Here is a 17,062-nt window from a genome sequence, read left to right on the forward strand (position 1 = left end):
GATTAACTGGACAATTGATCTTTGCAATCTCATCCAGACCATAACAAGTCATGTCATGGTCCAGTGGAGAAGAGCCCTTCTCCCCCATTGTCTTCAACTTAATGGAGTATTTTTTCGTCTTGAATGTCTTTTTCATCCCCCCAACGCCCTGCACGCTCAGAGTAACAGGTCTTCCTTTCAGCCCAAGTCTTTCTGCAGCTTTGTGGGTGATATAATTTGTATCAGAGGCGAGGTCTATCAAAGCCCCCACCCAATCACCACTCTTCGTGGTTACTTCCAGCGTCATCATCAGAGCAGGCAACTCTCCGCCCTCAGTGCAGCCTGTCGTGGCTGTATTGTTTGTGTAAGCTTTGCGCACTATAGCTAGTTGCTTTGGCGTCAACTCGGCCTCAGCAAGCTTAAGTTCAATTTCATGTGTAGGCCCACGTGAGTCCCTCCCCACGTTACTAGCCCCCCCTCTCGCGCTGTCACTATTATTATTATTAGTGCTACTATCCCCGTTACGTGGACGCGCTTTGGGGCACAACTTGAAATTATGAGGAGGCGACGAGCCGTCCCTTTTGCACTCACTTAACCTACACAGGAAATTGTCATTGCGCACTCTGCATTGGCCGTCATGTAGATATAAACACTTAAAGCATGCTTTATGTTTCTTCGCATACGCTCGCCGGCCTTCAACGTTAGCTTTCATGAATATTTTACAACGGAACAGTGCCCCTGAGTGATCGCCCTCTCCGCAGATTACGCACGAACCCCGCGCCTCCTCGCCGCTAAACGTAGCCCTTGTCGACGCACGCTTCTCGCGCGCCCCGTTCCCCGGCTTGTCATTCTGTCGGTCATTATTACGGCTACGTGAGCTCGGATCACTTCGTTTGGTCCCTATGCCTTTTGCATTTAATTGTTCTTGTTCAACGAGCACCTTTGTATGCTCGCGTAAGAAGGCAATGAAATGCGGGAACCTGTTCTGGCTATCTATATTATTATTCGGATTACAACGCATCACAAGCCACCGTTCTTGCATTTCTGGCGGCAATTTAGCCTCCAAATTGTGAATGACCAGTTGATTGTGAATGACGTCGCTAGCATTAAGATCAGCTAGATCTAGAACTGATTGCTCTATTAATCTAACGAGATTTAATGTCTCCTTTGGTTGGCCACTGCTTACAGCGGGCACACTTTCCAACTTCATTATAATCTCCTTAACAATTTGTCCTACGTTTCCATAGTGGAGCTCTAATTTCTGGTAGACCTCATCTGAAGTCTGGCAATAATCAAGCCTTAATTCATCATTTATCCTTTTATCAATGGAATCAATCAGTAGTTGGTAACGCATGTCATCACCCCATCCAGGATTGTCAAAGAGTGCATAAATTCTATGCCACTGTCTTTTCCATCTGAAGTATGACATGCGTTCCCCATTGAATTGGGGTAATTTCATAGGCTGAGCAGCCAGCTTGCTACCGGCTGACTTCTTTCCTCCATTGTCAACGGCGAGAGGTACACTTTCTTGTTTAATTTCCTCTTTCATTTCTATTATTATTCCGCCTTTGTGCTTTAAATCCTGGAGGTTGCCACTCTTACGCGCCTTCAAGGCATATACATCAGCTAATGCCTTGGCCAAATTCTCGTCAGAAATGCAGCCTTCCCAAGAGTTTAATAACGTCTGCACGTCTGTTAATGATCGATCAATTACACCTTCTAGCCCGTAAATAAGACTTAGATCAATCTCCTGTTCTTTGTAACGGTCAGGACGGGCTCTATCTGTCGCCTCTGCCACCCACTTGAGTGCGCGCTGCACAGACTCATCAATGAACCGCTTCCATAAGTTTTCCTGCAATTCTGTCCGAGCCAAAAGATAGGACACCTTTGCGGCATCGAGTCTCGTACCAACAACAGCTATGTCTACAGCGTTTTCATCAGCCTCTTCCATCGCACTTTTATAATCCGTGCTACAAGTTAGAAGCTCATCAAAACCTATATCCATGTCTTTCAGTAAAGCCTTAAGTTCACTTTCGGACTTAAAGGCAGCCGTACTTTTGACTCTGGTCGTTAACTTTGTTAACGTGCCTTGGCTCGACGAGCGCGCTTTCTTTAACACAGCTAAGGTCGTCATGGTTACACGAAATGGCTTCTCGCTCGCCCCCCCACCAACCTTGTCTCTCAAGATGGCCGGTCCGGCGTTCCTCCCTGGCGGCCAGTCGTGCTGTGAAACATATAATGCGGTAGCTCCCCAACCCCTATGCTATTAGCGTTAGCATTAGCTAGGCTAGCCCCAACAACATCCAACTGGAGTTAACCTCCTTTAGCTTAGCATTAGCGTCAGTCAGCCAGTTAACCTCCTTTAGCTTAGCATTAGCGTCAGTCAGCCAAAGTTAGCCACCGTTAGCCTAATGCTAGTTGTTTGCTAGGCACAATGCAATGTCAATGGGAAGGTGGCTAGCTTCTTGCTTGTTTACAATTAGCTTGGTCTGGTATACCCCCCAAAGTCAATGCACAGTTCCTTTCTGCAACACACAATTCCAGCGATATTCCCCCCAATGCACAAGCACTCATGTGGGCACTGAAACTCTTTATTTAGGTCGGCAAAACCGGATGCTTCCTAGCACCCAGGGCACAACCTCCTTAGCAGCAGGATCACGCTACTAGCATCCTTTCCCGAGTCAACCCAGGTCACCTCAATACGGCGCGGATGATTCCCGCAGATTTCAGCTACCTCCGGCAGCCTACGGGTTTCGGTCGCTGGTCCTTGGACTCGGCGATCGATGACGGGTCAGCGATGCAAACGCTGGATGGCCGTCCCTTCGTTGTCTTGCTTCTCAGCTAGCGTCACGCTAACAGCAGACAACAACCATTGATCACGTAGTAGCTAAGCTAACAGCTAAGCTAACACGGGCCGATGGCTTTCATTAGCATTTGTGGATCACACAGAATGCCCGTATTACTTTAGCTACGGTGAATTAAGTACCGTTGCTTCAGTAACACGTCGGTGGATTACACCGCTATTAATTACTACGTCGGAGGATTACGCCGCCGCAGATAATTATTACTCACCGGTGATTACACACGGTTAATTATTACTGTACGGATATAACTAAACTTTGCTGTTTCATAGCTTTGCTTAATTACTGATTCAAACCCTCCGCAAAGGGGTTATAACAAACAGGTCTGGTAACTGTGATTTAACACACACCAGTTGTAACATTTATATTACTCAAACATACATAGCCTCGACGTTGCAATAATGCCCGTAAACAATCACTTGATTTTGGCCATTTTATTACTATTATCTCATAACACACTCACACACGTACAAACATACTTCTACTAAACTTGTGTACAGTATAAAGCCTTATTTGCCTTGTCTGGCCCGTGTTTGGATCTAGTACAATAGCAGCATTGATCATTACAAAGGAAGTCAGAGACTGTGGCGTTTAGGTAATAACTGCAAACACAAGAGAAACACAAGATACATACTATTAATTCACAGATATAGCGACTGCATAGATGCATCATTTATGACTGAATTTAGAGCATTTAACGAACATATAACACATTAAAAGGACTTACTTAAACGCGTCATCCCGTTCGTTACATTGTTCTTAAAGAATGAATGAACACCTCCTATCCTGTGTATAGCTCGCTCCTTCCTCTGTCACCCGACACTTCCTACCCCCACACCATGTAGTATGACCTCGCATTCCTGGTATATAGCATTGGTATAACACATTTACCCCCCAATTAGCTGTATTAATATCTACATCCCTGAGACATACTGTAATTGGTTGATAAGAGGATCTCTGTTCTTATATAACACAGAGTATTTACTGTACAGGCAGTGAGCTTCATAATAGCACCAAACATCTATACATAAATGACACAACATGAAGTTACAAATATAAGCTGGGCCGGCACTTAATATTATAATGATCCCACTCACGGAATAAACTCGACATTTTGTGTCAGGTCTAAATGGGTTAACACAATCAGTGCTCTGGGGTGCCCCCCCCCCCCCCCCCCCCCCCCCCCGGAAACAATCCGGGGAAAAGACGGAGAAATCTTTTGCTAGCTTACCTTACTCTCGATTTCATTTATACGATACATGCTCCAAAAAGCGTTCATATTTTGAACGAGAGGCAGATGAGGAGCAGAAATGAAGCGCTTAGTATATCCATCAGATCAAAACCACGGAGAGCGCCCTGGATTAGGAGAGACGAGGCATTCTTTCTGCCGCGCTAACAGGCTAGTGGACGGGAAGCTAATATGACCGTAGAGAGAAGCGTACGCCGTACGGTGGCCGAGAGTCCGACTAAAAAAAAAAAAAAGGGAAAAAAAACAGAATATTCTCCTCTCGCCTGATATCATTGAGGATGAACAACGGGTCCATTTGGTTCCATTTGTACACTCTCAGAGTTACATTAACATTGATTTTACAATATAAATTGGGGGTCCCAGAGATAGAAATTCCATTAAATGGGGGTCCGTAGACTAATGCATGTCAAACTGGGGGTCCTTTAAATTAAACGGGTTGAGAATCACTGCTAGAGTAAAGATCTTCCCTTATGGGGGTCCCTGGCATGTATTTTCAGATGGGGGTCCCTGGCATGTATTTTCAGATGGGGGGTATATTAACCCTTACAACGCTAGCATTTATTGAAAAATTAGGATCTAAATCACGCCAGCATTTTTTCCAGTCGAGCTCTTATTTTGAAAAGCCACATTTCCAGTCTACCAGAAGTAGTTTAACCTAGGAAGCTGAACGGAGCCTGGACAGGCCTTGTTTACAATATGAATCCAAACCGGGCCACTGGAGAGGTCCACATCGCCGGCTCTGTGCCGTCAAAGAAACGCTGTTTTGACCAAAATGCCATCTGGGACAAGGAATAGGAGATACAGGCGATTGAAATAAACGGATAGAATGGATTATTATGGCGACGACGATCTAAGATGGACGATCCAGTGCTGTGCTAACAACATAGCTAGATAACCGGCTAACGTAAGTAGCGTTATGGATCGATCGAATGCACTATAAAAGCGCAATTGCCATTAATCAACGGCAATGGCGTTAAGCGTTAGTATCAAAATTAGGCTTCAATTGGCATTAATCAACGACAATGGAGCTGAAAGTTAATGACATTGTAAAATGTTGAATTTATTTTACTACTTTCCATTGGTTAAATATTTTCGAAACAACACACAGATAAAAAGTGTTCAATAGCACTGATTTATGCAAAAAACCTAAAAAAATAAGCCCCATTGAGGGATATGGTTGGGGAGGGGAAATCACACCTGGGGCCCGTTCCACGAAACTTGGATTAGAGATTAAACCGGGATTTAACAGATATCCTGGTTTAATATATCCTGGATCAGCGATTAACCGGTTTCATGAAAGCTGGTTAATCTTGCCAGATTAATTTAACCAGGCTTGATTCGGTTTCATGAAAGTGATGCTACATTAGTTACCATGGAAACTAATGCTTTGGATTTAGCCTGCTCCGGACCAGGCTAACAGCCAGGTTTAACCTAATCCTGATGTCTTTACTGTTCATTAAGCAGTCAAACTGATCACAAACCAATGATGTTTTCCACACTTATTCAATTATTATAGGTTTATGTTGCCTTATTTTTATCGGTCTGCATTAAAGGACTAATTTAAGCACTATATAAAATCAAAAACAAAAAATATATAGGCTGCACAACATCATGACAGCTTGTGAGCTTGTAGATCAGCTGCTTTTGGTGAATGTTCCCCAGAATAGGTTTGCTGTCGTGCAAGTGCACGGTTAAGAAGAATTATTATATTATATTATATTATATTATATTATATTATATTATATTATATTATATTATATTATATTATATTATATTATATTATATATATATTATTTTTTTGTAAAAGTGAAAACCACTAAATATTACCATTACTCATTGTTTTACAACATATTACCATTGTAACGTTTCACCCACTATTGAACCCATGACCCACAGTTCACCAGTCTGGCCCCTGTCTGGACAACAACCCCCTTCCCCAAAGGTAGCTCCCTCAGAGGAGGGAGTTATGGCCAAATATCACAATGCGACAATATCATTATGCTTACAATATTAAGAATTCTGTTTTAAGTTAATAGTAGCGGTAAAATGTAAACTATATTTTTGGGGTAGTTAATCATTCAGTCTATCCACTGTTGAGAGTATGTTCTCTCTTTAATTAAAGCAGCAGTATTTATTTTAGAAGCTTAAATCCTTGTATCAGTAAGTCTTGAGTAGATTAGTAATGACACTGAGATATACAGAAGGGGGCAGTAATGCAACTATTAATGATGCAAACTGCCATAATACCCCATGAAGAAGAAGGATCAGTAAATCTGTGTTCCACCGAATGGGTCTAGAAACAAAAAGCCAGGCTCTGCATTCAGCCAGGCTTTATGATCCTGGCTCGATAAATCCGCCCATTCTAAGCCTCGCTTGGCTTTAGTGGAACAGAATAAACCAGGCTGTAAAGACCAGGATTTAAAAAGCCTGGTTTTGGCCTAAATCCTGGATTAGTTCATCCAAGTTTGGTGGAACAGGCCCCTGGACCTCTTTGGTGGAGGCCCCTGGACAGGCCCCTGGGCCCCTGGACCTCTTTGGTGGAGGCCCCTGGACAGGCCCCTGGGCCCCTGGACCTCTTTGGTGGAGACATAACAACAAATAAATAAATAGGAAAGCCTTCTTGCCCGAAATTCTCCTTTAACCCATTTAGACCTGGTGTAACCTATACGTTGTCTTATGGCGGCTGCGCCCTCTGTGTCCCAAACACCTCTGTGTCCCTAACACCTCTGTGTCCCTAACACCTCTGTGTCCCAAACACCTCTGTGTCCCTAACACCTCTGTGTCCCTAACACCTCTGTGTCCCTAACACCTCTGTGTCCCTAACACCTCTGTGTCCCAAACACCTCTGTGTCCCTAACACCTCTGTGTCCCTAACACCTCTGTGTCCCTAACACCTCTGTGTCCCTAACACCTCTGTGTCCCAAACACCTCTGTGTCCCTAACACCTCTGTGTCCCTAACACCTCTGTGTCCCTAACACCTCTGTGTCCCTAACACCTCTGTGTCCCTAACACCTCTGTGTCCCAAACACCTCTGTGTCCCAAACACCTCTGTGTCCCTAACACCTCTGTGTCCCTAACACCTCTGTGTCCCTAACACCTCTGTGTCCTAACACCTCTGTGTCCCTAACACCTCTGTGTCCCTAACACCTCTGTGTCCCTAACACCTCTGTGTCCCTAACACCTCTGTGTCCCAAACACCTCTGTGTCCAAACACCTCTGTGTCCAAACACCTCTGTGTCCCTAACACCTCTGTGTCCCTAACACCTCTGTGTCCCTAACACCTCTGTGTCCCTAACACCTCTGTGTCCCTAACACCTCTGTGTCCAAACACCTCTGTGTCCAAACACCTCTGTGTCCCTAACACCTCTGTGTCTCAAACACCTCTGTGTCCCTAACACCTCTGTGTCTCTAACACCTCTGTGTCCCTAACACCTCTGTGTCCCTAACACCTCTGTGTCCCTAACACCTCTGTGTCCCTAACACCTCTGTGTCCCTAACACCTCTGTGTCCCTAACACCTCTGTGTCCCTAACACCTCTGTGTCCCTAACACCTCTGTGTCCCTAACACCTCTGTGTCCTAACACCTCTGTGTCCCTAACACCTCTGTGTCCCTAACACCTCTGTGTCCCTAACACCTCTGTGTCTCTAACACCTCTGTGTCCCTAACACCTCTGTGTCCCTAACACCTCTGTGTCCCAAACACCTCTGTGTCCCAAACACCTCTGTGTCCCTAACACCTCTGTGTCCCTAACACCTCTGTGTCCCTAACACCTCTGTGTCTCATATAGCAACATCTTTTTTTGTGTGTGTGCGTGCGTGCGTGCGTGCGTGTGTTTGTGCGTGCGTGCGTGCGTGCGTGCGTGCGTGCGTGCGTGTGTGTGTTTGTGCGCATGCGTGTGTGTGTGTGTGCGTGCGTGTGTGTGTGTGTGCACATCCAGGTCTCCACCAGTACATATGCTCGTCAGGTCCATGAGGTTCCGTCAGGGAAGCTGGTCTCAGACCAGACCGTCATCGACAGAATCACCTGGGCTACCTGGACCAGGTACTGTTATTGTTGTTGTTATTGTTATTGTTATTGTTATTGTTGTTATTGTTAATATTGCTACTATTATTATTATTAGCAGTAGCAGTAGTAGTATGATTATTAATATTCAGTCAGATAAGACACAAATACATTTAACCAATATTTATTATAGAATGAGAATACAAATGTGCATATAGTATTTTATCTTGACACCATCATTAAACATTAAGAGCAGGGAGATAGATATACAATAACAACCCACCATGGGGAACATAAATAACAGAGCCCACCGGTGGTGCTGGGGTGGTGGTGGAGCTAACAGAACTAATAGCAGAGTGGTGGTGCTGGGGTGGTGGTGGAGCAAACAGAACTAATAGCGGAGTGGTGGTGCTGGGGTGGAGCTAACAGAACTAATAGCAGAGTGCTGGTGCTGGGGTGGTGGTGGAGCTAACAGAACTAATAGCAGAGTGGTGGTGCTGGGGTGGTGGAGGAGCTAACAGAACTAATAGCAGAGTGGTGGTGCTGGGGTGGAGCTAACAGAACTAATAGCAGAGTGGTGGTGCTGGGGTGGTGGTGGAGCTAACAGAACTAATAGCAGAGTGGTGGTGCTGGGGTGGAGCTAACAGAACTAATAGCAGAGTGGTGGTGCTGGGGTGGAGCTAACAGAACTAATAGCAGAGTGGTGGTGCTGGGGTGGTGGTGGAGCTAACAGAACTAATAGCAGAGCGGTGGTGCTGGGGTGGAGCTAACAGTACTAATAGCAGAGTGGTGGTGCTGGGGTGGTGGAGGAGCTAACAGAACTAATAGCAGAGTGGTGGTGCTGGGGTGGAGCTAACAGTACTAATAGCAGAGTGGTGGTGCTGGGGTGGTGGAGGAGCTAACAGAACTAATAGCAGAGCGGTGGTGCTGGGGTGGAGCTAACAGAACTAATAGCAGAGCGGTGGTGCTGGGGTGGAGCTAACAGTACTAATAGCAGAGTGGTGGTGCTGGGGTGGAGCTAACAGAACTAATAGCAGAGTGGTGGTGCTGGGGTGGAGCTAACAGAACTAATAGCAGAGTGGTGGTGCTGGGGTGGAGCTAACAGAACTAATAGCAGAGTGGTGGTGCTGGGGTGGAGCTAACAGAACTAATAGCAGAGTGGTGGTGCTGGGGTGGAGCTAACAGAACTAATAGCAGAGTGGTGGTGCTGGGGTGGTGGAGGAGCTAACAGAACTAATAGCAGAGTGGTGGTGCTGGGGTGGTGGAGGAGCTAACAGAACTAATAGCAGAGTGGTGGTGCTGGGGTGGAGCTAACAGAACTAATAGCAGAGTGGTGGTGCTGGGGTGGTGGAGGAGCTAACAGAACTAATAGCAGAGCGGTGGTGCTGGGGTGGAGCTAACAGAACTAATAGCAGAGCGGTGGTGCTGGGGTGGAGCTAACAGAACTAATAGCAGAGCGGTGGTGCTGGGGTGGAGCTAACAGAACTAATAGCAGAGCGGTGGTGCTGGGGTGGAGCTAACAGAACTAATAGCAGAGCGGTGGTGCTGGGGTGGAGCTAACAGAACTAATAGCAGAGCGGTGGTGCTGGGGTGGTGGAGGAGCTAACAGAACTAATAGCAGAGTGGTGGTGCTGGGGTGGAGCTAACAGAACTAATAGCAGAGTGGTGGTGCTGGGGTGGAGCTAACAGTACTAATAGCAGAGTGGTGGTGCTGGGGTGGTGGTTTGGAGGAAACCTCACATAACAACAACCAGGAACCATATGCAGAAGGAAGGCAGGAAGAGCATGCAGTCTAGTTGAGCCTAAATGCCGCCCAATTGGTCATCTGACTGAGACATCAGCGAATGACATGTGGGTCTTGTGTTGCTCCAGACTGTATGACGGAAGCATTTATATTTTACTCGTGATCAGAGCTTCCGTTGCTCCAGACTGCATGACGGAAGCATTTATATTTTACTCATGATCAGAGCTTCCGTCGCTCCAGACTGTACGACAGAAGCATTTATATTTTACTCGTGATCAGAGCTTCCGTTGCTCCAGACTGCATGACGGAAGCATTTATATTTTACTCATGATCAGAGCTTCCGTCGCTCCAGACTGTACGACGGAAGCATTTATATTTTACTCGTGATCAGAGCTTCCGTTGCTCCAGACTGTACGACGGAAGCATTTATATTTAACTCGTGATCAGAGCTTCCGTTGCTCCAGACTGTACGACGGAAGCATTTATATTTAACTCGTGATCAGAGCTTCCGTTGCTCCAGACTGTACGACGGAAGCATTTATATTTTACTCGTGATCAGAGCTTCCGTTGCTCCAGACTGTACGACGGAAGCATTTATATTTAACTCGTGATCAGAGCTTCCGTTGCTCCAGACTGTACGACGGAAGCATTTATATTTTACTTATGATCAGAGCTTCCGTCGCTCCTGACTGTATGACGGAAGCATTTATATTTTACTCATGATCAGAGCTTCCGTCGCTCCAGACTGTACGACGGAAGCATTTATATTTTACTCATGATCAGAGCTTCCGTTGCTCCAGAGTGTACGACGGAAGCATTTATATTTTACTCGTGATCAGAGCTTCCGTTGCTCCAGACTGTACGACGGAAGCATTTATATTTTACTCGTGATCAGAGCTTCCGTTGCTCCAGACTGTACGACGGAAGCATTTATATTTTACTCGTGATCAGAGCTTCCGTTGCTCCAGACTGTACGGCGGAAGCATTTATATTTTACTCGTGATCAGAGCTTCCGTTGCTCCAGACTGTACGACGGAAGCATTTATATTTTACTCGTGATCAGAGCTTCCGTTGCTCCAGACTGTACGACGGAAGCATTTATATTTTACTCATGATCAGAGCTTCCGTCGCTCCAGACTGTACGACGGCGGTGGGGATGTGGCCTATATTAACGGTTTCCCTGTATCGTCGCAGCGTATTGGGCGAGGAGGTGGTGGGGGTGTGGCCTATGTTAACGGTTTCCCTGTATCGTCACAGCGTATTGGGCGAGGAGGTGGTGGGGGTGTGGCCTCGCAACGCGGACAAGGCAGACGTGAACTGTGCCAGCGTCTCTCACACGGGACTCAACGTGGTGACGGGAGACGACTTCGGACTCATCAAGCTGTTCGACTTCCCCTGCTCCGAGAAGTTTGTACGTATCAACCATTTACCCATTCTGGGCGGGAACCCCTTTTGGTGTTTTAAAGCATTATGTTATGTACTTTAGCTATTGCAAAATAGCAGATCTACAAGCTCATAGCGCGGCACCGAGTGCCGTGCTATGAACTTGTAGGTCTGCTATTTTTTTTTTAATCGTGAAAATGTTCCTCAAATCTTTGAATATATATTATTAGAGAGTGAACATTTTAACTCAAATCTTTGCTCCTGGGGAGGGTCCCTGGAACAACATATTTTCAGATGGGGGGGGTGGAGGCATATTACATATAGTTTTTGGGGTCCTTGACATGAAATATTGAGCACCACTGATACAGAAACATGAGGTTTTTTTTTAATTTTTTTATATTTCGACATCAGGCCTAAATGGTTTAAACTGTTCCGAGAAGTTTGTACGTATCACCATTAACCCTGTAACACCCAGCGTTGCAATACTACAACATATTTTAATTAATTAAAACATTTATTTTATGTTATATTTCACCAAAATGTCGTCATTGATGTTCATTGCAATGGCATTGGTCTTGGTATTTGCATATAAATATCCCCCCACAGAGGCTGAAATTCACACAAATTAAAAATCTCCGGACTTAACAATTCTTAACCTATGACCTTTCAATTTCAATTTCAATTTCAATTTAGGCATTTAGCAGACGCTCTTAATCCAGACTTTAACCCTAATAAAAGTAAGTAAAATAACTGTAATATATGTTTTTTTTTACATATTTTCTTCTGATAAGTCTAGTAGTAAAAAGTAGTAGTAAGGTTGAAATCGTTTTTTTTGCAAGTAGAAATTAATTAAACTGCTCCGAGAAGTTTGTACGTATCACCAAAACTATAGGATAAAACTCTAATAAAACTCTAATAAAACTATAGGATAAAACTCTAATACAACTCTAATAAAACTATAGGATAAAACTCTAATAAAACTATAGGATAAAACTCTAATAAAACTCTAATAAAACTATAGGATAAAACTCTAATAAAACTCTAATAAAACTATAGGATAAAACTCTAATAAAACTCTAATAAAACTATAGGATAAAACTCTAATACAACTCTAATAAAACTCTAATAAAACTATAGGATAAAACTCTAATAAAACTCTAATAAAACTATAGGATAAAACTCTAATAAAACTCTAATAAAACTATAGGATAAAACTCTAATAAAACTCTAATAAAACTATAGGATAAAACTCTAATAAAACTCTAATTAAACTATAAAACTCTAATAAAACTAATAAAACTAATAAAACTAATACAACTCTAAAACTCTAATAAAACTCTAATAAAACTCTAATAAAAAACTCTAATAAAACTCTAATAAAACTATAAAACTCTAATAAAACTCTAATAAAACTCTAATAAAACTATAAAACTCTAATAAAACTCTAATAAAACATTAACCTGCTCCGAGAAGTTTGTACGTATCACCATTAAACTGCTCCGAGAGGTTTGTACGACTTGACTTAGAAGATATTTTGTAGAATCTGGTGTCAGCCCGAAAGGTGTGTACGTATTCACGTGTGTGACCTGAGGGGTGTGTGGGTATTTGTCCGGAGATTTGCTGATTGCACTCTGTACAGCACCTTGTAAATATTTGTGTCCTTGTATTGTATCTCTTATGTGGACATAAATAAATGATTAAAATAAGTTTGTGTGTGTGTGTGTGTGTGTGTGTGTGTGTGTGTGTGTGTGTGTGTGTGTGTGTGTGTGTGTGTGTGTGTGTGTGTGCGTGTGTGCGTGTGTGCGTGCGTGCGTGCGTGCGTGCGCCTAAGGCCAAACACAAGCGTTACTTCGGTCATTCGGCCCATGTGACCAACGTCAGATTCTCCTGTGACGACAAATACGTGGTCAGCGCCGGAGGGAACGACTGCAGGTGAGACACCGCCATATGTGGACAGGTTGTAGGTGAGACACCGCCATGTATGTGACCAGATTTGACTGAGGGACTGCCATTGGATTTCCTTTTCGTTTTTTGTCGTTTCATGTGAAAGCAGGGAATCATAGCTTCAAATTGACATATTGGTTGTTCAGTTTGACCCACCAGTTTTGGAGATATGGCTTATAGAGTAATGTCTTGCAGAGAAACAGTGAGTTGAGAAAACAGGCTTGAAAGGTTCACTTCTGTGGACTCTAACATTACACCTATAGCTACATGTTTAAGCATTTATTTCATATTTACATGTCTTCTGTGGACTCTAACATTACACCTAGCTACATGTTTAAGCATTTATTTCATATTTACATGTCTTCTGTGGACTCTAACATTACACCTAGCTACATGTTTAAGCATTTATTTCATATTTACATGTCTTCTGTGGACTCTAACATTACACCTAGCTACATGTTTAAGCATTTATTTCATATTTGCATGTCTTCTGTGGTCTCTAACATTACACCTAGCTACATGTTTAGGCATTTATTTCATATTTACATTTCAGCTCTGATATTTATTTCAGACATGCTCTAGTATGTGAAGAGTCTGCCTGTGCTATTAACACATTTTGCATGAACATAAATAAAATCTCCTCTGGTGAAAGGCTGGAGGTTGCAGGATGACAGGCCCTCAGTCAAAGCTGGTCACATATGGTCATGTAGGTGAGACACCGCCATGACGCAGTGAGACATGAGAGAGAGAGACAGGCAGTGAGACATGAGAGAGAGAGACAGGCAGTGAGACACTGTCCTGACACAGGGTTTAATGTGATTGTTGAGTTTTAACCTGCCACAGGTTGGTTTTAACCTGCCACGGGTTAGTTTTAACCTGCCACGGGTTAGTTTTAACCTGCCACGGGTTGGTTTTAACCTGCCACGGGTTAGTTTTAACCTGCCACAGGTTGGTTTTAACCTGCCACGGGTTGGTTTTAACCTGCCGCGGGTTGGTTTTAACCTGCCACGGGTTGGTTTTAACCTGCCACGGGTTAGTTTTAACCTGCCACGGGTTAATTGTAACCTGCCACGGGTTAGTTTTAACCTGCCACGGGTTAGTTTTAACCTGCCACGGGTTAGTTTTAACCTGCCACGGGTTGGTTTTAACCTGCCACGGGTTAGTTTTAACCTGCCACGGGTTAGTTTTAACCTGCCACGGGTTGGTTTTAACCTGCCACGGGTTGGTTTTAACCTGCCACGGGTTAGTTTTAACCTGCCACGGGTTAGTTTTAACCTGCCACGGGTTAGTTTTAACCTGCCACGGGTTGGTTTTAACCTGCCACGGGTTAGTTTTAACCTGCCACGGGTTAGTTTTAACCTGCCACGGGTTAGTTTTAACCTGCCACGGGTTAGTTGTAACCTGCCACGGGTTAGTTTTAACCTGCCACGGGTTAGTTGTAACCTGCCACGCACATCGGGAACCACTTAGTTACGGCCGGAACCACCACACCGGAACCAGGAATCATTTTAGCGCCTACCCAGTAACAGAGTAATCTAGTAAGAGAGGCGACACGCTTTGATCTCGCCGCAAAGCGGGGTGCTGTGGGCTATAGTTCCACACATTGGAACTATCCCATTGAGACAAAGCGGGTTGCCTATGGGCTATAGTTCCACACATTGGAACTATCCCATTGAGACAAAGCGGGGTGCTGTGGGCTATAGTTCCACACATTGGAACTATCCCATTGAGACAAAGCGGGTTGCCTATGGGCTATAGTTCCACACATTGGAACTATCCCATTGAGACAAAGCGGGTTGCCTATGGGCTATAGTTCCACACATTGGAACTATCCCATTGATACAAAGCGGGGTGCCTATGGGCTATAGTTCCAAACATTGGAACTATCCCATTGAGACAAAGCGGGGTGATACGGGCTATAGTTCCAAACATTGGAACTATCCCATTGATACAAAGCGGGGTGCCTATGGGCTATAGTTCCAAACATTAGAACTATCCCATTGAGACAAAGCGGAGTGCTATGGGCTATAGTTCCAAACATTTGAACTATCCCATTGAGACAAAGCGGGGTGCTATGGGCTATCAGACATAGTGGGGTGCTATGGGCTATAGTTCCAAACATTGGAACTATCCCATTGAGACAAAGCGGGTGCCTATGGGCTATAGTTCCACACATTGGAACTATCCCATTGAGACAAAGCGGGGTGCTATGGGCTATAGTTCCACACATTAGAACTATCCCATTGAGATAGAATGAGCACTTCCTCATTCCATTGTTACAATGGGAGTCAACGCTAGTTGTCCCCACTCTCTTACTAGATTACTAGTAAAACCCTTGGTGGGCGTTTGTTTCGTGTAGCGACTGGCTCTCCAGGTCGTCCTCAGAGCGGCGGTGTTCATATATTATATGCATGTTGGGGAGTAAGAGTTTGTCAGTTCAAACTGTCGCTATGTCGTTCTATTCCACGCAGCTTGTTTGTGTGGAAATGCCAGTAACCATGACGACCCAGTAACCATGACGACCCGGTAACCATGGCGACCCAGTAACCATGACGACCTGGTAACCATGGCGACCAGAGGAGGAGGATGCTTGGAGGAAGATGATTGGTCCAGGAGTCTTCTTTTGGGAGTCTTCGATGCTGCATTTAATATTAATAAGACTGATTATATGTCTACATCTAGTAATACTGATTACATCACATGCCTGGAGTACTTACACCACTACTGATAGTAATGTATACTGCTAGTACTACTTGCATTTGTTATCCAGAAGTTGAGTGACGGTTCACATGCCTTGCTCAAAGACACTTTGACGGTATACATGTTTTGCCGTTAACAGATTGACCAATCAGAGTGCAGAAGTCCTGACGTCTCTCGTTCATTGTCTCATGATGAAGCCACTCGTCGTGGTAAAAAATAAACTGGTAAAAAATAAACTGCCGAATAGTTACGTATTCTGCAGAAATAGACTGTACCAAATATGAGTGACTGTCGTAAACCAGTGGTTCCCAAACTTTTTCATGTCAAGGACCCCCAAATCGACACCAATTAGCCCCGCAGAAAAGATAATGCCAGGGACCCCCCGTAAGAGAAGATTTGTACGGCTCTAGCAGTGACTCTCAACCCGTTTCATTTCAAGGACCCCCCAGTTTGACATGCATTAGGCTACGGACCCCCATTAGATGGCATTTCTATCTCTGGGACCCCCAATTTATATTGTAAAATATATGTTAATTTAACTCTGAGAGTGTACAAATGGAACCAAATGGACCCCTTATGGGTCCATTTGGTTACATTTGTACACTCTCAGAGTTACAGACCCATAAGGGGTCCATAACTATCATTTAGCTGGGGACCCCCTGGAACTCCCTCAAGGACCCCTGGGGGTCCCCGGACCCCCTGGAACTCCCTCAAGGACCCCTGGTGGTCCCCGGACCCCCTGGAACTCCCTCAGGTACCCCTGGGGGTCCCCGGACCCCCTGGAACTCCCTCAAGGACCCCTGGTGGTCCCCGGACCCCCTGGAACTCCCTCAAGGACCCCTGGTGGTCCCCGGACCCCACTTTGGGAACCACTGTCGTAACAATATCGCAGTCTGTTTCTGCAGAATATGTAAGTAATTCGGCGGCGGTAACTTTACTGTGTTCTCGGTAACTTTACTGTGTTCTCGGTAACTTTACCGTGTTCTCTGTAACTTTACCGTGTTCTCTGTAACTTTACTGTGTTCTCTGTAACTTTACCGTGTTCTCTGTAACTTTACTGTGTTCTCTGTAACTTTACCGTGTTCTCTGTAACTTTACTGTGTTCACGGTAACTTTACCGTGTTCTCTGTAACTTTACCGTGTTCTCTGTAACTTTACCGTGTTCTCGGTAACTTTACTGTGTTCACGGTAACTTTAC

The 17,062-nt window shown here is 44.6% G+C and overlaps 1 protein-coding gene across 1 annotated transcript in view; it reads left to right on the forward strand.

Annotated features, from left to right (window-relative positions):
- The window catches only part of eml6 (EMAP like 6), a gene marked incomplete at its 5' end in the record, with an annotated part of 90,217 nt that extends 74,184 nt beyond the window's left edge, over positions 1 to 16,033 (forward strand). Inside the window, 4 exons of the mRNA XM_079499293.1 lie at positions 8,029 to 8,132; positions 11,095 to 11,248; positions 13,052 to 13,152; positions 15,636 to 16,033. Coding sequence (XP_079355419.1) covers positions 8,029 to 8,132; positions 11,095 to 11,248; positions 13,052 to 13,152; positions 15,636 to 15,660 — 384 coding nt within the window. The 3' untranslated portion in view covers positions 15,661 to 16,033. The remainder of the gene's footprint in view (positions 1 to 8,028; positions 8,133 to 11,094; positions 11,249 to 13,051; positions 13,153 to 15,635) is intronic.
- Between the last annotated feature and the right edge of the window lie 1,029 nt (positions 16,034 to 17,062).

Source organism: Electrona antarctica, assembly GCF_951216825.1.
Source record: "Electrona antarctica genome assembly, chromosome: 4".
Taxonomy (NCBI): domain Eukaryota; kingdom Metazoa; phylum Chordata; class Actinopteri; order Myctophiformes; family Myctophidae; genus Electrona; species Electrona antarctica.